Here is a 21,476-nt window from a genome sequence, read left to right as displayed (position 1 = left end):
TATTTAAATATGTGTGTATTGTAAAGCAAACTATGAACACACCATCCAACCCAAGAACTAGAACAATATCAATAATTCATCTCAATTTAGTATATCTCCTGTATCCCAACCCTCCTGACTCTCCAAAATTAACAGTGTCTTCCATATTATTTATATATTATTTCCTGTCACTAACCATTATATTTCAAAGCTTCATTTGTGCTCGGTTCTAGCTATAGTTCATTTATGTATCTTCACTGTTCCATAACACTCCACAGCATTAATATACCATATTTACATATACATATACCAGTTTACATATACATTCTTTTGTCTATGAGCTTGGTTGTTTCCTGTTTTTTATACTACACACCGTGATGCTATAGCCCTTTTTATACATATCTTTTGATGCACATAAATAAACATTTCTCTGGGTTATATCCTTAGGAGTCTTAGGAGTAGAATTACTAGATCAGAGAATATAGGAACATTCAGAATTACAAGGCATTATCAAGTGATTATAGGTGGCACTAGTGTTAAAGAACCTGCCTGCCAAAGGTTTGTGATTCGATCCCTGGGTCAGGAAGGTCCCCAGGAGAAGGAAATGTCAACCCACTCCAGTATTCTTGCCTGGGGAATTCCACGGACAGAGGAGACTGGTAGCAATCCATAGAGTCACAAAGAGTCGGACACAACTGAAGTGACTTGGCACACAAGCACGTAGCCAGGGGCTTACGTACATATAGTGATGACACACTCATGAACAATATACTGAAATTCCAGATATTCTCTCACACACTTGGTATTATCAAGTTTTTAATTTTTCATCATCCAGCATATGTTAGAAGGAAAGTCAGTATCTTAATTTGCATTCTCTTTATTACTAATTAATACTGATACTTTATTCAAATTTTCATTGGCCATTTTATTACTCTTCTGTTAAGTGCCTATTCCTGTTTGTTTGTTTTCATTTTTATGGAATGTTTATCCCGGTTTTAATTTCTTGTTAACTCACAGGAATTTGTTGAATATTCTAGACGCTAATCCTTGGTCATACAAGATCTGGGTTGGCTGCATGTGCTGCTTCCATCTCCCAGTTAGTGATATACTTTTTCATTGGGTAGGCCAGCATTCTTACTTTTAACATAGTCAAATTTACCATCTATTTTCTGGTTGATGCCTTGCTTTTTAAAATCCTTTTCTTTTTCAAGATTCAAAAAATATTTATTATACTTTCTTCTAAATGTTTTCATTTTATTCTTTTTGCATGAAAATACTAATTTAGAGTTGATCTTTGTATTTAGTATGGTAATGTTACAATACCAGATTTTTCCATATAGATACTCAATTTTTCAGGATCAGTTTTTAAATAGTTCCTCTTTCTCTTAATGACCCATGTCTCAATCTTTTCCTTGACTCTCTAATCTGTTTCATTGGTTAATTTGTCAACATCACAAGATCAACTAATACAGTCATATTTTTCATATCTCAAGATACAAATACTAATTCCTGTAAATGGGATTACAGAATAACCTGAAAATTTTGCAAAATAAAATATTTTTTGTAGTTAAAATGAAATTTTTTAACAATTTTTCTCAGGTGTCTGACAGATAAATCATTTATTGGTAATGTGGTGCTGGTTTAGTCGCTAAGTCCTGTCCGACTCTTTGCGACCCCATGGACTGTAGCCCACCAGGCTCCTCTGTCCATGAGCTTCTCCAGGCAAGAGTACTGGAGTGGGTTGCCATTTCCTTCTCCAATATAAGCGAACACTAAAAAAGAGAAATTTAATAATTATGATAAAAACCGAGACCAGGTTAATGGCATAATAACATCATAACACTTCTCGTGTGATATCATTTCCCCTACTTCTAAACAATAAATTAGGCCTGCTCTTCCAAAGAGTCAAACAAGAGCAAAAGTTATTTAAAAGTCTGAGTTTGGAGAACTAAGTCACATCTCAATATAAGACTATTAGAGAACCTAATGGCCAATCTAAGAAATCATTCTCCTTTTCTGCTGGCTATATATATAACATAGAGAAAAACCCAAAAGAAGAAGATCCCAAAAAGCCAAAGAGAAGTGTCAAGAAAACACAACTAACACATGGGTTTTGGTGCTGTCTGGCCACTAAAAAAATGACTGAGGAGTCCAGTATAACAAAGAATAGGATTTTCAAAATGTTTTTGTTTTTATAGGCTATGGTCAGTAAATGCTACTTGAGTAATTTTTCCTGCCCTGGCAATGCAGACTTGATGATTGAATTGGTTTTAAGGATACCAAATTTTTTAACACTCTAAATGTATACAGATATAACACTTCCTAGACTATAAAATAAACGTGTTTCTCATGTTTGTATGAAGGTATTTTCTTGGGAAGTTCTGCTCTGCCCTGTGTGGTGATGTTGATTTTCAGTCACTAAGTCCTGTCCAACTCCTTGCGACCCCATGGACTGCAGCACACCAGACTTCTCTGTCTACTATCTCCCACAGTTTGCTCAAATTCATGCCCACTGAGTCAGTGATGCTATCTAACCATCTTATCCTTTGCCACCCCTTCTTTTGCCTCCAGTCTTTCCCAGCATCAGGGTCTTTTCCAATGAGTCGGCTCTTCACATCAGTTGGCCAAAGTATTGGAGCTTCAGCTTCAGCATTGGTCCTTCCAATGAATATTCAGGGTTGATTTTGTCTTGTTAAATTCCTAAGTCAATTTTCTATGAACTACTGTTAATTCACATGCAGAAATGCCTGCTTTGATCTATGGATATGTTTTTAAGATAGAGCTAAGGGGCTTTCCTGAGAGACTGAACATGAATGTATGGGAAAAAAAGAAGTTATAGACGAATCCACGCCTTTTTGGTTAAGCAATTAGAAAAACAGATTTACCATCAAATGGGTTGAGGAAATCCATGGGTGCAACAGCTTTGGAAAAGGGAAAAGATGATTTTGATATGGTCAGTATGAAATATGTATTAGTGAAAATGTTAGGTTGACATTTATTATTCTGAAGTCCAAGAGAGAGGTATTGCTAAGAAATACAAATATGAGAGTCACTGGCATATAGTGGTATTTACAGATAAAAGATCATTAACTCTCAAAGGAAATGCCTATAAATGGCATCGTAGTGTCATCAGACTGGTTCCCATGTTCAAGAAATTATAAAATTAGTTTGTCATGATTTAATCTAAGTAAACCTGTGTTTTTTCCTTTGTTAAATCTATTTCCATAAGTACTTAATTTTATAATCTGCTTTGTAATGTAGGCCACAATCAGTATCAAACTCAACATGGAATAGACCATCACTTTTTGAAAATTAGGATATCTCTTCTGTATTATATCATACCTTTTAGATCAAAGGCAATAGCTGAATTATCTTAAAACAGTGGGATAAAATCACTTCTGAGTAATAAACTTTTCCTTCTTGAGCTGTACTGAGTAATTATGTCTACTTATCTAAAGGCAAAACCAATCAGATTTGTAGGACATAGTTGAGTGAAGATGAATAGCTTTTGGTAAAGAAGACATCATTTTCAGAATTATCTTTTGTGAGAAAGAATCAGAGTCAGGTCAGGAACACAATCTATAGCACTAAATTATGTTACCGTCTACTTCCCTTATTATTCCCACTTATGTTTTTCCTACTTAGACATATTCATTATAAGTGGTTGTTAGAAGCAGCTGTTACTAAGATGGAAAGGAATGAGAAAGTTCTTAAATATTGCTGTCTTTAAGAAAAAAAAAAAACTTTAGAACATCTGGGTTCTGCACCAGGAAATATTTTGGGTGAGACTGAAATGATTATGTAAAAGATTATGCAGAAAAGAACAACTAAATTTCTTCCTCGTTGCCTGCATTTAAAAAAAATCTTTTACTTTCATAGTCATTTTTGTAAAATACTATGAAAAGTATTTAAAGAAATTGTCTAGTTTTGCTTATTTTTAAACCCTTGAAGACTATTTAACATTGGAATGTGGTTTCTCAATATATACTAATGATTGGAAGACTATCTTACTATGTATGTGCAATTTTTAGCTTTGTTTATGTATCACAGCAGTATTTTTCTTCTCTAAACAAAACTTTCCCACCCTTCTGAGATGTCCCCCAAATCCTAAGAGGTGAGAGGAGGAGACACAAATGACAAAACACAATATAAAAGAGGAAATCAAAACCAAAAAGTTGGCCCAGACTCCTAGAACAAACCCTGTACCCTGGGTCCCAGCTAGGTATGAGTTAGAGGGTTATGTTATCACCTTACTTGGGGCTGTTATTGTTAGCCCAGTGTATCTGTTGTCACTGGAAAACAGCATAGCCAAGTCATACTTCCCAGTGGAGGAAAACGTGGTGTCAGAATTTCAAGAAGGTCCAAATCAGGACACCTGTGTGCCAGAGAGGCGCGGCTGCACAGGCGGGCTGGCCGGGGCCGCGGGACACCATCTGCTCAGCACATGAAATGCCAGTTTCTTTGCTAAAGATGGGTTTGAAGGATGGGGTTCTTTAAAGGGAAAGCTCACCACTCGGCTGTGACATCCCTAGCCTTTCTCACATTTTAAAATAAACAATTTTAGGAAGAGGGGATTAAAGGCTTATGTCTGAGAGATGACAAGTAGAGTATATAGTGAGCTCCAGAAGAATTGCCTCAGAAGTTCTCCTTCAGATCGGCATTTGGCTTTTCATTCTGGTGACTGATGAAGTATGACTATAGCTCTCAGAATATTCCAGGTGTTAAGCATGTGCAAATTCCAAAAATACTCTGTGTTCTTGTCACTGGGTTTGCAACAATCAGACCAGCAAGGAAATCTCTCTCTTCCCTAGTTCCCTTAAGCTGTAAAGAGCCATTTGGCCCCTACCTTGACTGACTAACCTTTAATGAAATTCTGGTCAGAGAAAACATGGCGGACAACCCAGAGCTATTGAACCTAATCTCTTCTCCCCCACTAAAACTATAGTTTATATACTAGACTAGTATAAACTATTTACAGTTTGGGGTCTGAATTTCCCATAGCCTATCTTTAGGTTCTTACTTAGCAATCTGTTGTTATCTTTAAGTGACCATTGGTAATTATTATATATTTTAAAGGTTTGTATTTCTTTTAATGGATGTATATACTCTACTCTGCTTGAAGCTTGTGGCAACTGTGATTTGTTCTTCAGAGATGAGAAAACAAAGACTTCAGTATAGTTTCCAGAGCTTATATGCACAGCTCCATAAAGTTGTTAAATTCCTAAAAAAATAAATATAACCCAATATGGAAAAGTCTCATTCACTTTAAAAAAAGAAAAAGTGTGTTCTTTCCACTGTACTCATCAAGACAAAACTTTTCTGTATTAAAACTATACTCAAATAACTCTAAGTTGAAGCTGATCCATCATGGGACCACAGATACCAAATACTGAGCTCACTTACAATGCATATGATCACTTTTCTAGCATTTTCCTTCCTGCCTGACTGCCTCCCTCAAGTACTTTCTGAGGGCTCTGCACATGACAGGTGCTATAGGGTATTGAGACGATGAGCTAAGGTTATTCATATAGTGAAATTACCAGAAATTTCTTGACATAAACTGGTTCTCAACAAATGCTGGTTGCACTATCTTCTAGAAGCAAGGGCTTGTGTGTTGCTTAGATATTCAACCACAGCACCAACCACACTGATGCTGTTTGTAGGATATTGATAGAAATGTGCTGGAGAGGTACAGTCACAACATGGTTAATATCAGGCTACATTATCCACGGGGCAGGCAATGACTAAAGCTGGAGGTCAGCCTGTTTATCCCGCTCAATTGTGTGTTTAAGATACAAGTAGCTATCATTTATGGTCTTCCTTTTCTTTCCATGCATCTTAGCTTCAGAATATTACTCCTTCAGTTCCTCATATTAAATCTTATTATGATGATTGATACTAGCTCTTCACTGAATGTGCCACTCTTTAATCTGCTATCAGGGATTTGAAATCAATAATTTGTCCAAGGCTCTGGCCACTCTGCCTTGATACCCTGAGATATTTTAAAGAGTTCTTAAAAATTAGGAACATCTTGTTCCCATAATTAGAGCATTTTCTCCAGCTAGTCTCTGACTCCCAGAAATGGACTTTTTTATAAAACAGAATTACTGGTGAGGTTGGAATACATTTTTTTTATTGCTGTCTACTAACAACCAGAATTGTATTTTGGTCTTACTTAACTTTTTAAGTGACAGGCTATCAAATATAGTTGTTCTTTTGTGTTGTTGAAAGCTTGTATTTTTTTTAACAAGAAAATTCACAGCACACATTCCAATCCAATTTGTAATCAATCACTGGGGTGGCTATGGCACAAGTCCTGAGTGTTGGTCACTTGTGTTTTTAACAATGAGAACCAAAATAGACAATGGTTTAGTAACAATATGTTGCAGCTGGTGTCCCCAGGACCCCATTGGAAATGGGACTTCAAGAAGATTTTTCTTGTTAAAAAACAATTTCCTTCTGAAGAGTGTTGGGATGATAGCAGGAGGGTACATAGGCAAGGAAACTTACAAGGATTTCCAAAGAGCATTTTGGAAGCATTGGATTAATTTTGAACAATTGAAAAAACATTTTTACTGAGTTAAGCTGTTAAGTCTTTTCTATGAAACTTTAATAGGATGTATTTGCATTAAAAAAATAACTTTTTACAGACCGTCTCCCCCCGCCCCCCGACTTCAGTGCATGTATTTTAACTAAAAAGTGGCACATTAAATAATGGGTGTCATCGGACTGGACTCTAGGGAAATACACTGGTGTGATTTGCTTTTGCTTCTTCTTTCACAGAAAGAGTGGGGTTTTGGGTGGGGAACATACTAGTGGCTTGCACTCATTAATTGCTTCCTGAAGTTCCTGCTTCCCTGAGAAATGGTAACCATATTACATAAATTCCAGCCAGGTTCTTTCTCATAGAGTGGACTTGATTACAAGGTGATATGACAGATTTGCTTAAGGCTACAAACCAAACTGAGGGTATACCACCTTAAAGCAATCAGCATTGAACTGTTTACACTTATAACTACAATACTGATTCTGTGACTCTGAATGCCTTTTGGAGCTTTTTGGGATTGGTTTCACAAAGTGTACCACATTTCTTTGATGTCCTCACCTTCTGTGGGATATTTTGTTTATGGAAACAACACAAAGACACTCAGTATCAAGGATTTTGAATATGGTGTGTTAATCAATATATATAACTTTGTTTATGGTCATAAAGTTATGGCCTTTAATAAACATGTAAACTATTTCTGAAGTTGATTTCAAAAGAAAGGTCTAAATGACAATATCAAAGGAATGAGTTTTCTGCAGTAACCAATTTGGAAAAATAATGCTTGAGCATGCTCGTTTAAAAAAACTTATGACATCATTTTAAACTTGCACTTTACCACATTCTTTCTTTAATACATTTCAGTCCACCTGTTTCTCCACCCCCATTTGTGAGAACTTGTCCACTTTAATTAACACAACCCTTCTACCATCCGCTCTGAGGTCACCAGACTCTTACCCTTCTACTAGTACTATTTTGTTGTTTCTTACCATGCTTCTAATTCCTTGTGAACCTGCTTCTTCTGGACCAGGAAGATCCCTGGAGGAGGAAATGGCAACTCACTCCAGTATTCTTGCCTGGGAAATGCCATAGACAGAAGAGCCTGGTGGGCTACAGCCCATGGGGTCGCAGGAGTCAGACACGACTGAGCTACTAAACAACAACTGCCTCTTCCCACTTATGTTTCCAAAGTGCTTTTGTAAATGATAAAATTAAGATCCGACTTCCTCTGGGAGCACTGACACTGACGAACAGGAAAAAATAATAAAAATTTAATTCCTTCCAAAATATTTGGAACAGAAAAGGCAGGCAGGCACCACCTCTTAACATGATCACCATGATGTCCAGCATGTCAGACCTTTTCTTAACTTCAAGGACAGTCTGACTATCTGTCAAAGGAACCAGGGTATATTCTGTGAAAAATGGCTAAAATAAATAGATACCTTTTCTGTTAGTGAGGAAGTGTTTTTACCTAGAGATTGATATCCAGCTTCGTTTTATTCAAGTTTCACTTACAGCAGCACACGTAAGTTTCCTATTCTTAACATAATTAAAATCAGGGTAACCAGATAACTAAGAGACCCAAGTATTCATCTTAAAAATCTTCATAAAAAGGAAAACTGATCAAATTGCTCAGCTCTCATACAGTCCTGAAAATAGAGGCTTGAACTGGACAATATCTGGGAGTCTCATTCAACCTTAAAATTCCAACTGGCTTCCTCAAATACACTATATTTGTTTTTATGGCTACTTATACCAAGGACCCCGTAGAACATATGTGTCTAATAAACGTTTGTTGACTGTGATCGTAGCACCTAATACCTCTAAGAAGTAAGCAATTAGCAAGCTGACTGGCTTACCAGAAGAATTTAATCACATCTGAATTTTCAAACATACCAATGAAAAGTCTTTAGCTGGATTCTCTGGCCTCCAATTTATATGAGGCTGCGGCATAGCATGACTAAGTAGACTCAAGTAAAACTGCTTGGCTTTAAACCCTAGCTCTGCCACTCATCAGCTGTGTGCTCTCAGGGCCAAAGTATGAGAAATAAGGTAACTGATGATGTTGTGTGCCAAGTTGAGAAGTGTAGACTTCATGTCCTAGAAGTGAACATTTATAGAACAGCTTTGTCAGAGTTTTTACTTTAGAAAGCTCACTTCTGAAATAGTGTGGAGGATGGTTTGGAGAAGCAAAAAAACTACCACAATATTGTAATGTTCCCCTGGGAAATGATAATAGTCCGAATCAAGGCCATGACAGTTGGGATGACAATAAAACAACAAAAGCAATCCTTATTGAAGAAGAAGAATCCTGTAAATTAGCGGATAATTACTTAGGAGCAGGAATGGCAGGCAGGAAGCCTGCACTGTTTATAGCCTGAACAAATATTTGGGTGAGATTCGTGCACATGTAACATGAAAGATCAGAGCTACCACCCTGTTCACTAGGAAATGCCAACTTAGCAAAACAATAGTATGTTTTCACCAGCTTTGAAAAATACCCACTTTCCTGTTCGAAGGGTTTGTGGCAAAAATATATTTTGTCTGTCACAGTTCATGTGATCTCACAGCCATACAACTTGACTTTACAATTGGCTGTTTCCCTGAAATTTATGCTTTGTGAACCCTATAACATATAATGTGCCCAAAATATGATGCTCAAGTTTAGTTCCAGAACTTTAAAATACACTTACTTCTATTATTGAGACCCTTATTATGCCTTTCCAAGACATTGTAAAAATATATAAACAGTAACATATCTTATACATGATAGAATAAAAACGCATAGGGCTCTTCTTGAAGTCACTGGCAGGATATTCTAATAGCAGGCTGTCTGTAGCCTGCAGGAATAAAAATAATAATTATCATCATAACATCACCAAGTTCTAATCAGAAATGTGGAAGTATTACTACTGGCACTTATTTTTTCCCAAGAAACCCAAGAGAATCAAGACAAAAATGCAAAGAAAGAAAACAAAAGCGAAGAAACACCTTCCACACGCGGTCTTCTTTCTTTAACAAAAAAAAAGAGGCAGTCTATCAAAACAGAAACTGAATTTATAATTCCAGAATCATAAAATCCATCTAGAGCAACTTATTCTTGGTTTAACTCTAATTCAGATTTATTGTTCATAAATTCAGAGTGTAAAGGTCTTAGTTTTTTCATTAAAACAGCCTCTAAAGATATAATGTAAATAAGCAATGCTTTATATTTTGCAAACAGATAAGATAAAACACCATCATTACAGTCCCTACTTTTCTGATGAGAAAACTAAAGCTTGAAGGTGTCAGATGATTTCTTCATGTCCAGCATGTCAGACAATAGGCTAACCAGGTCTTCTCAATCTATATCCCAGGCTATGTCACGTTCACCTGCTATCCTATGTAGAAACCGTATCCTCAACTGTATACCCTTAGAAATAAAGTATGATGATACACATGGCACACACCCAGAAAGAACAATACTAATGTGGAATAACAGACACATTAATATGTCTGAAATATCCAAGTACCAAACACAGCATTGTTTTAAGTCAGTTCCTCCTGAAATAGAGAGAGAGGCAGAGGTTAGGTCCATCCCAGGTGAAGAGCTCCCCTAACATCGAGCCCAGAGGCTGACAGGCAGCTGAGAAGGGAAGGTGGGAGCGGTCTGAGATGATGGATGCTGCATGCCGTGAAAACCTGCCTGCCTCTGCTATCTACCTTCTCTCACTGGGGCTGACTCCTCAAGTACACATCTCCAACCATCATGCCCTGAGTTCGCTTCAAGGCAAGGGCAACAGCAGACGGGTCAGTGGTTCTTCAAACAACAGGTTTTGCTCAGTCTATCCTCTAGTGACGACCAGTATTCAAAGATAAAGAGCAAAGAGAACAGAGCAAGAGAGTAGCACAGCGCAGAATAGAAGGAAGGGACTAAAGAAATTTTTTTGCCTGGCCTGCTGCAGTACATGGGGTCACAAAGAGTCAGACACGACTGAGCAACTGACAACAACTGCATGTTAAGAATATTTATTGCTGAAACTTCTCTCAGGGTTGTGTGCATGTGTGTGTGTATGTTCTTGATTACAAGGGAAAATATTTTTCTTTGGTAGAGACTCTCTTCAGTCAGGCTTCCTGCTAAGTGCGTTATTAAAGTATCATGACTGAAAGAGCAGGCAAGGATAATATAGCCAAAGCCCTGTCCTTTCATTAATTTTCTTTAAATCCTACTGACACAGTTGTCATCGTGGCATTGTATTCTTTGCTAATACATTTTGACACACACAAATTGAGAGCTGAAAGGGGGTTCTATATATAATTTATCTCCCGTTAGATTTTTTAATCAACTGAAATTAATTCGTCTGCAGAGCTTTGTTATTATTTGAAAGGCCCTTGTTAGAAGTCAGAAGATACAAGTTTCAGCAGAAGTTTCTTTGTCACAGGCAAAGTATTATTTGTAGTATGAGGGCAGATCACAACAATCTCCTAAATTGCTTCCCTCATATGTAAAATAAGCTGAGTTAAACTAGGTGATTTCTAATGTATATCCCAGAACTAAGCATGCCCACTTTAGTCTGTTATACAAGTTCGTGAAACTTGGAGGTGATAAAAGTTTTTCTTGGTTCTTTCTATAACACTTTCCATCTTGATTAATAGTGATTAAGCACACTTTAAGAATCTTCTTATTCAGTTATTAAATATGAAGCACTTTTAAGAGTGTATCAGGTGGAAAATAAATGTTGCGGTTTCTCACTCTAAAAATTAATAATTATTTATAAGATTGGAAGTAGCAAAAAATGACTCTTTAGTGAGTAGTTCAAGCTATAAAAATGAACATTACATATTGCTTAAAATATGTGTGTGCATATTATAATATGTAACATTTCATGAGCATAAATAATAGATACTTGCATCTTCTCATCAGATATTAATGTAACAAGTTCATCATAGAGGAAAAAAAATTGGAGGCCATTTAAATCCCAAGGATTCAAACACATAGAGGTCAAGAAGCAAAAGCACTGGTAGGAATGTACACAGCCTTCTTTCATCAGCAGCGAGTGATGAAACAGACCAGAGCATAAGAAGTTGGGGTAATCAGACTTGATTCTTGTGACCTGCATTAGTCTGACCCCTGGAACTTTCTAGCAGACTTTTTTATAACATTTAGAAATCATAAAGACCTGGTTGCCTGATTCTGACAATTTGATGTTAACCATAAAAGGTTAAATTTCGATACAGAGATTTGTTTGTTTCTGGAAAGACTTCCAAAACAGCTGAGCAGGCAAGGAGGCTCAGTAGTTTAAACAAGCATACCTCCTTAAGTGACAAACGATTTCAAATAAGGAAATAACGGGCTTCCCTGATGGCTCAGACAGTAAAGAATCTGCCTGCAATGCAGGAGACATAAGAGACCCAGGTTCGATCTCTGGGTCGGGAAGATCCCCTGGAGAAGGAAATGGCAATCCACTCCAGTATTCTTGTCTGAAAAATCCCATGGACAGAGGAGCTTGGTAGGCTGCTGTCCAAAGGGTCTGGAAGAGTCGGACACAACTGAGCGACTACGCACAGCACACTAGCACACAGGGAAAGAAGAGAACATGGAACAGAAAGAAAAGAGAACTGGGGAGAGAATGTGAAGGAATGTCCACGTTTATAGGCACAAGGTTGTGGAGGAATCAGTGAAAACTATGAAGAGGAATGAACCAGAGTGGAAAAGAAAAATTTATAATATTACAGAAGTAAGGGAATATATTAGGTATAAGAGATAGATACAAGGCTACACAGTATACTGGATGATTACTAAAAAACAGACTTTGGATTTCAAGTGACAAATTAACACAATGCTTGTAGAGCCAAATTTCAGAAGGCTAAGATGAAATTAGAATGAGCAAGTGAACACTGTTATTTGAATGTAAGCTGTCATCTCAGTTGATTTTAAATGACAATTTCCCCATTTGAATGAAGTTTTTTTAGTTCATTACCAGATAGAAACTCTTACTGGTAGTTTATATCTAATATATTGGAAGAAGTATATTACATACTTCAGTGAGTTGACTTGCACTCTCAATTTAACATTATCAAAATATGTCCAAATTACCTGAATCATGAAAAAAGAACTCAAAACAAACAAGGGGATGGAATGGGAATAATGAGCTCCAAATCTCTGAGTCCTCTTAGTATGACAGGCTGACACTCAAAGAGGGTTTTAAGTCTTCCAAATTCTTAGCGAGCTCTTCAGGGTCCAAGCACTCTGCATAAAGTGTCAAGAAGTTTGCCTCTACACAGGCTGTCTTACTTTGAAGAATATCAAATTAATGCTGTGGGCAGCTGACTCTAACATGTTATTCAACTGTTTTGGTTCCTATGTCTAAATAACTGATATTGCCATTGTTCTTAGGACCCCCTCCTATCATGGTTGTATTTTTAATGTCTGTACACTCTTGCTTCTGTGTAATTTCACCAATTATTCAATTATGTACTATTTTGCTTTCTTTTTACAACACTGACCTATTATCATTTATGCTAACATGCAGTACAAGAAACATGATAGCATATGTATGTGTGTATATGTATGTTTTTTGTCTTGTTTTCTTCTGATTTACAATTCTTGGCATTGGTGTAATTGAGTTCATTTGTTTCCTTCATGTATATCATATGCATTCATTTAGTTACTCCTGCCTGTCTGGGTGGGGAAAATTAAGCAGCCACTTTCTATTTTTTGCAGGAGCACTTGACCTTACATATTTTTGTAATGGTAATAGAAATAATAACATCAGTTAAATGATTGAGTGCACTTTCCTCTTCCTCCCTGTTGCCCAGTAAGTTGAGTGTTATTATTATTATGGTTGCCATTGTTATTATTATCCTATTTTACAGATTTTTTAAAAAGGACCAGAGATTAAGTGGCTTTTCCAAAGCCATTAAGCTAGCCAGATGCAATTGAGAAAAACTCCCCTAGGAATTCTGTTAGGAAACTCTAGTGCTGCTACAAATCAACCGATTATCTGAACGGCAGTTAGGAGGAGGTCAAAAGTCAAGGAAAAACAAAACCGATAGCAGGTTCTAAATGGTTCCTCCCTCTCGGATCAGAGTGTGATGGATGCCAGCCAGACTAATGCAAAGTCACTGCAGAGAGGCCACTGGGAAGGCCTCCACTTTGCTCATGTCGGTGGGCACACGGTGTCACTTAGAAGCAGGGGGATGGGTACTCTGTGGTGGTTACGGACAGCAAAATAGGATTTATGCAATAGCGTTCCTTTCTACGTGAGGCAATGCAGTAAATTAATGGAGAAGGGTGGGAGAGAAAGAGGGGTGTGTGTGTGTGCACGGGCCTTGTTGACAGTGAATTTTCTCTGGCAGGGAGGCAAGTGAAGGCAGAGATGACACTCATGTACTACTGTGGGCCTGCTTTTGAGTCCATAAACTATTCTCATACTCTGGCTACTCAGAGTAGCAACTGGCATCAACAGAGGGTTTGGGTTTTGCTATGGTTTTTAATGAACCTAGAGTCATACCCATGTGAGTTGAAAATAGAATAGGGAAGAATAAAATAAAGGTCCATGTTTCCTCTTCACTCCATATAGTAGAGATAGTGTGCCCATGTTTTATATGGCTGGATATGTGGCCTGGTAGGTAAATATTCAGGCTCTAACACTCGATCACTTAGGTTCATATTCTGGCTTTCTGCACTTACTGCTGTGTGACTTGTACAAATTGCAAAACCTCTCTGTGTCCCAGGAGAATGATTGCTTTATCATTTATGAAAATAAGGGCAATTTTAGGACCTACTTGCTTCAAAGGGCTACTGAGAGAATTAAAAAATTAATTCAAATAAAGTATTTGAAGCGGTGCCTAGCAGAGTAAATAATTAACAAATGGAACCTCTTACTATAACTTATTGTGTGCTGTACCTACTTGCAAGGCAATTTAAGAAAAGGATATCTGAAAGCCACTCCTATCTTCCAGTCCGGGGAAGAACATTCTTATTCTACACAATAAAGCATAACATGGAGAGCTAAAATTTTTAGGAGATATTTGTATAAATCTAACACTTTAAAAAGTCTCTCTCCCTAATTGTAACGCTTTGTTTTTCTAATTAATGTTCATATTCATTCACTGCCTGTATTTATTTGCTTGCTTTAGACAGGGTGGGATAGTTAAAATATTGTATGATAATGAAATATTTAAATTTAAGCTATTGTATGTGCCAAAATTATAATATGTAAGTAGAATCAACCAATTAAATTAGACCCTGTAATATATTTCAAAAGATATCTGATGCACATTTGTCCCTTTTATCTGACTGTGGAAAAGAGATAAGTAACTTGTTAAAATATTTACTAATTTTCTGTTTTGCTGATTTTATTCCTACATTGAAGCACACAGATAAATCTAAGCTACTATTAAAATCCCACAAATGTAGTATCCTAATCAGGTTCACTGGTTGTGGATAAAAGTTAAAATACTAATTCTGTTTTTAGTGCTGCATAAACTAAGCTAAAATACGGCAGTTTATATCTGATATTGAAATCTCTTCTGCCTCAATGGTTTCTGATTTAATTTACCATTACAAAGACAAGGATTTACGGGGTGAACTGTCCCTAAGGAGTCTAATTAGACGTTGGTGTTACTCATGGTCTTCCTTTCTTGTTTTGAACCCAAAGAAGTGAGCAGTAACCCAAAATTGTTAACATGAGACACTCACTGGGAAGCCACTATTTAAAATATTTGGATGTTGACTTTCCTCCTGTGGACAGATGTTCCTATCAAAAAAAAAAAATCACCCATATTTTATATCAGTTGACCTCTGTGTGTGGGAGAATGGTTTATATTTATTCTGAGAAAAAAAAAAACAAAAAAACAACTATTAGAGAAAAATATATCATTCTCTAATTCCCGGAAAGTAAAGCAGGAACAGAGGAAGAAAAAAATTAACTTCTGCTTTCCTTGAACAGTAATACTAAATTTTTGTTTTACGTGCCATATTAGCATATGTCTATGTAATCTTAAAGCAATGCTACATGACACAAAAATCTATCCATTATTATTTTGTTTTGGGGAACTTGCTTCAGATTTTTAAAAAAATGACTCTCTAAGAGGAATATAAATATTGCATCAATCTTTTCAATGATTAAATAATTAACTAGGAGTAGCTTTATCACCTTTTTATAGATGAATACAAGTGACTAGATGTATGATGAAGCAAAATGACTTAAAAGGGCCATTAGGGAATCACAGAAATAAGACTGTCACTCTTTTCAATGGTACATCAATACCAAAGAATGAACAGCCAGAAGAGACTAAGTCTAAAATACTAAATATACTGACTACTGTAAAGGCCTCTGTAATTTAACAGGTCACTTTACTGTTCACTTAACATGACTGTGCAGGGAAAAGGATAAGAAAGCATGGTAGTCTCCTAGGTACCCGTCCATTACGTTGCTTTCTCTACTTTAAAAGTGACACGTTTTGAAACATCCTGGGAAGGAGTTTGTATCAGAGAGGAGTACTCAAGAAGACTATGGTAAGGTCAGAGTCACAGCTGGAGTGAGTTTAAGTAACCTTGTCCTTTGCTCTCGCTTCTCTAACACAGAAATAAAATGATGGATGTCCCCACTTAGATTATCATTAAAATACTTTTCTTGCTATTCACGAGGTAACCTTCACTTGTATCAACCATCAACTGTCTATCTATAGAGAAAGAAAAGAAGTAGTGTAGTGCAGATTATTTCAAATTTTTTTTTGTTTTGAAATAATTAATTTTAGGGATGACTTGCTTTCCTGATTATGTTTAGTGTCACTTGAAGTACAGAGGATGTAGCAAATATTTAACCTCTGAGAGGGGAAAGTTGGGCTGGGGTTTTAAAAAAAGGTCACGGCTAATTTTAGAAAGTTAAGCAATCACCTACAGAAAATAGGATATATAGTTTTTTTCAATGAGCATTTTCATGAGTGTATGCAAACAGATATAGCATGTTTGTTAAAGAAAATTCAATATACAAATAAATATTAGTGTTCTCTTACCAACTTCCTCAAGCTTCCGTTTCAGTGTATTGCAAGCGTTCTTTTCTTACAACATAATTTCATCCAAAGCACTGTCCCTCAAGTGTCCAAATTATATTAGAAAATAATGGAATCTGAATTTACATGAAACCAATTTCATCTTCTTTTTAAAGACATATACCAAGAAGCTTTTCTACCTTTAAAATAGAATTATTTTTCACAGTTCTCATCATAACTTTTACAAACACTTCAAATTCATACAGTGTTGTGTTCAAATTAAATCTGTTGGTCTCAAAAAGACAAAATGAGGAGTAAAGGCTAAAAGAAGCAATTACAAACACATCCAAAATATTTTTCATTCACATAAAAAAATCACTGTTCATTTCAAGAGTAAACTGATTTTATAAATTGCTTTTTGAAAATAAAATTTGTCTTTGAGGTGGCCTGCAAAAATTGATACCTCATACACCTGAGGTGATGTTGAGCAATATTTTACTTAATCAGAATATATTTTCCCACATGATACTGAAAATTTTGTATAATAATACTTTTGAAGTAGAAAGTTTGCAAGACTCTTCATAAATTGAGATATATAAATTATTCATATATGTGCTAGTTACAGTCCTACAGTCTAATGTATCCAATATACATACACAAACGCATACTGCCTTTTAAAACCCATCAGCAATAGATGCAAGTGGAAAGTCAAATTAAAACAATGTGAATAATTCACCAAAATAATTTTTGTTGCTTCTGTTTCCATCACCTGAATGAAGACTAAGACATTCAACTTTCTATGGCAGTTTGAATCAAAACTCAAAACTATGTCTTTGAAAACAGACCTAAGGATGAGAATTTTAACACCCCTGGAGAACAGTGCATTTTCTTTGGGCACCCTCTAAATCGTTCCTGAAATTCAAAGACAACTTTTCCAGAAGTGATGTACAAATAATCCACCTTGCTGACAGGATAAGTAGAATTCCTATAAATAAGAATATTTTCTTCATATGAGATCAGACTACGGTGAATCAAGAAAACCTTGGAGCCCATTTAGCCTCATTTTCACATTTGTAGATTAATGAATTATTAAATTTCTTCAATAATTTCTTCTGCAATGGCAATAAAATTTTTATTTTTATTCTCCATTATGAAAATAAATCAGGAAAAGTAGACAATCATTCAATTTTCACTTAAAGAAAAGAAGACTAAGTTTCTGACATTCGTACGTGAGGTTCTATCTTACAGTCTCTGGCCCCTGCATCTTTACTGTTCAGAGCTTCCCTGGTGGCTGAGACAGTAAAGAACCCACCTGCAATGTGGGAGGCCTGGATTCAATCCCTAGGTTGGGAAGATCCCCTGTAGGAGGGCATGGCAACCCACACCAGTATTCTTGCCTGGAAAATCCCATGGACAGAGGAACCGGGCGGGCTGCAGTCCACAGGGTCGCAAAGAGTCAGACACGACTGAGTGACTAAAACAGTGACTGATTGACAGAACATCATCAATCAAAGATCGGGGATGGGAGACAGACTTATTAGGCCTCAAGATGACACTAAGTAATTAGTTTTAACAGTTGGCATTTTACTTACAAATTTTCTCAATCATTTTGTGATGGATAAAAGTTCAGCTCAACTGAATTTTATTTGTAGTTTTTCTCCATAAGAGGATGTGGCATCTTCCATTTGGAACAATCTTTCTAATTTCCATTCCATTGTTGAAAATAAAAGTACTAAAATTTTTGGTAACCACATGTGGAAGAAGTGGAAGAAACAAGATAAAGAGATCCATAAGTATTCAAAGAATTCCTCTACCTCTACAAGAAAAAGATTTTTTTTTCTATTTGTTCCTTCATAGCAGTACACATTTTAGACCACCCGATAAACAAGTGCAAAGCCAGAATATACAAAAGATAATAATTTTATTTTCCAACTATCTTCCTGTGATTCAACTCAATGTTTCATTCCATGTTCCCACTCTCTCTAGTATGTTACAATTTTCCCACAAATCCGATGTCAATTTTTAAGGATCCCGTATTACAATTAAGTGAATATAATGAAATATATTCCACTGAACCACTAAGATATGGAGAGCATAAAAGATATTCAACTCATAAAACAAAGGAACTTCAACTGATTTATAAAAGAAATCTTCAATTTGAAGACATGCAGTATAACTCACATCCTCTTTAAGGAGCAGATATTTAGAGAGAGAGAAAAATAAGCAAACATATTTGTATACGGATATAATATCAACACGTAAGTGATAAGCCAGATTTTTAGATGGATCCCATAGTCTAGCCCATATAACCCTATGGCTAGTGGCCGTACTGACATAACTGATAATTTGACTGAGCAACATTAGGTGTTAGGGCCCATGGTGTCAGAAACAAAACCTTTAGACTTCTTTACAGAAATTCACAGAATGTACATAGATTAGAATCAAAAGGAACCTCAAAAATTACTGGGTCCATCCCTCTGTTCTTGGCTGAACTAAACACGGCTCTTTTCAACAACTGATAAGGTGGAGTTTGAAGTCAGTAACATTAGGGGAAAAAATCAGATGATTTGGACTGAGCGCACCCTTTCTTGGTAAGCTTTGACCCATTGTGTGATGGATTTCTAAGAGAATGTTGTCAGTTCCTATTGAAAACGGCAGAGCATTTCCTAACGAAGAGAAAAAGGCAGTGAGGTGGTCTTGTGAGTGTGGATGGAGGCGTGTGCACATGCGGGAGAATATGCACAGGGCATGTACGCCTGTGGTGTGTGTGCAGATGTACAGTTTCTTATTTCCCCTGGGTCATTAAAAAGAATCCTATGCTTGCAGACTTTGTTTTCCTTTCAGAGGAGAGCTGAAATGTTTGACATTGCAGAACCCAGGAAGCATTCTGGAACTGCAGAACTAGCAAAACTCTCCCCGTGAGAGGGCAGTAGGGGGCCAAGCGGAGCCGACTTCCCTGTGGTCCCTCCAGGACCGGCCTCGGCTGTCAATCTTCACCCTGACGCCTGCGCTGCGGGCACTGGCAGGGGAAGACGCTGCTGAGCGCGCGCAGCAGCTGCAGCAGGCGCCTCTCGGAAGACAGGGAAACCCACGATCTGTGGGGCGATGAGCTGCCTTTATGAGTTGACAGTTGGGCTGTGTGAGGTGCCGGTGCTGCTGGGCAAACTGGCTCTCAGTCTTGGCTTCCCACAAAAGCAGCGGAAGGGGGAGCTGTCGTGGTTCCCAGTGCCCACAGGGCCCCCTTTCCCGGCTGCTGTGTGCTGGCCACAGCGGCTGCCGCGGGGAGCGCGCGAGCTCGTGTCTGTGTCTGTTTGTGTAACTACTTGCATGACTGTCCATCTCTCTGTCTGCCTGTGTGACAGAGAGACAAAGATGCTCGGGAACGTTTTCACTGGAAAACATACCTCGGGAGTTCTCCTGGCTATGTCCCAGGCACCCTGGTCCTCCGCACCTGATACTATCTCTGTCAGCTCATTATTTTGTTTCCTCTGGGATGATTTATATCCAGACATGAGAAATGCACGTGTACTGAGGCTTTCTGTATGTGACCTTACTTCACGGAACTGAGAAGGAAGGAGAACCTGAAAAACGGTCAATTTTCCCTTCAGATTGTAAAGTCCATGCGGTAACAGCCCAGAAACTGGACTCGGACTGTCCGAATTGGAACCCCGCTCTGCCACCTCCACTAAGTGTGTGCCTTGGGCAAGTAGCTTCTACTCCTTGCCTAAGTTTCTTCATTTGCAGGAAAGGGATGGTAACAGCGCCAAGCTCATAGGGTGGTGAAGATTAAACATATGGAAAACTCTTAGAACAGTGCCTGATACCCAACAGTTGCTAAATGTTAGCTAGTAACAGCATCCTCGACATCCGCTGTGTTAAATGTCCTGGCCATTTCCCCCATCGGTACTCAATAGCGCTCCGTACAAGCCCATATCCCAAAACAGCGATGAGAAAGTACCCTATCCCCTATCCATCCCTCCCGCCCCACCTTCCTCCAGCACTCCACGTCCTCCAGCACTCACACCCACACAGCCATCCCCGCCAGCGCAATCGTGCATCTGGGAAGCCCTCCCCAGCTATCCTGCGCGCCACACCTGGGGCGCACTCCAGGTGGGCTAAGTCAAATGAAGTGCCCAAGAGCCCCAGTCCCTACCTCTTCTGGTTGACGAGTGTATTGGGGGTATTTTCCTACCTGCCCCAGGTTTTTGCCCTTCTTACTGCCGCCGAAAGCCAGTCCTTGGTAAGTGCCCGCAGATCGATTGGCGGCCTGGGCTGGCGTCTCCCCGCCCAGAGAGGACTTGATGGAGTTGAGTTTGGCCCGCGAGCTGCTGAACTGTGAGCTCTCCACCATCAGCACCGCGGCCAGTAGGAGCAGGCAGCGGGAGGAGTCCTTGCCCCGCATCAATGCGGCCATCTCCCGGCGAGGGGTCCCCCGGGGAGGCGCAATGCCCGCAAGGATGCGGATACAAATGGGAAGGAGGACCCCGACACGGGGCCCTGCACTCGGGGCGCCGGGACTCGCAGACTCTGTTCCCCCAACCCCACTTGGCTCTGGGGGCCCAGCACCGTGTGAACTCAGTCTCAAGGCTCAGACCCGGAGGAAGCGCGACCCAAGCAAGACCCGCTTCTCCGCCAGGGCAGGAAGTTCTGCAGTAACTGGAAGCAATCAAAGGCGAGGCGCCTTCTCGCCAAGGAGGCGTGACCCGAGGTGCAAGCAGACCCAGCCCCACGGCCCGCACCGCTTCCGTTGCTCCTTGCCCACACCTCCTCCGAGGTCCTGCCTCGGCTCTCAGAGGTCCAGTCCTCCTCCTAACTGTTCAGGAGGTCCACATGAGTTCGTTCTCCTTCAGCCTCAGTTGCGTTTTCTCTCCTTTCTTCCTTCTCTACCTCTTAGGTCTCAACCTCTGCGGGACTCAAGTCCTCCTTTTCAAAGTTAGCGGGCACTAATATGGGAGATCAGGAACCGCCCCCAGAC

General features: G+C 38.5%; 1 protein-coding gene across 2 annotated transcripts in view; it reads right to left on the bottom strand.

Annotated features, from left to right (window-relative positions):
- DKK2 (dickkopf WNT signaling pathway inhibitor 2) overlaps positions 1–21,476 on the bottom strand; it is a 120,255-nt gene extending 98,779 nt beyond the window's left edge. Inside the window, exon 1 of one of the 2 annotated variants that reach the window (XM_043871190.1) lies at positions 20,655–21,476. In XM_043871190.1, the coding sequence (XP_043727125.1) occupies positions 20,655–20,915 (261 nt within the window). In that variant the 5' untranslated portion in view covers positions 20,916–21,476. The remainder of the gene's footprint in view (positions 1–20,654) is intronic. The other variant, XM_043871191.1, reaches the window with a different exon arrangement.

The sequence above is a fragment of the Cervus elaphus genome, chromosome 17 (assembly GCF_910594005.1).
Source record: "Cervus elaphus chromosome 17, mCerEla1.1, whole genome shotgun sequence".
NCBI lineage: Eukaryota > Metazoa > Chordata > Mammalia > Artiodactyla > Cervidae > Cervus > Cervus elaphus.
This window is presented reverse-complemented; position numbering and strand designations above follow the sequence as displayed.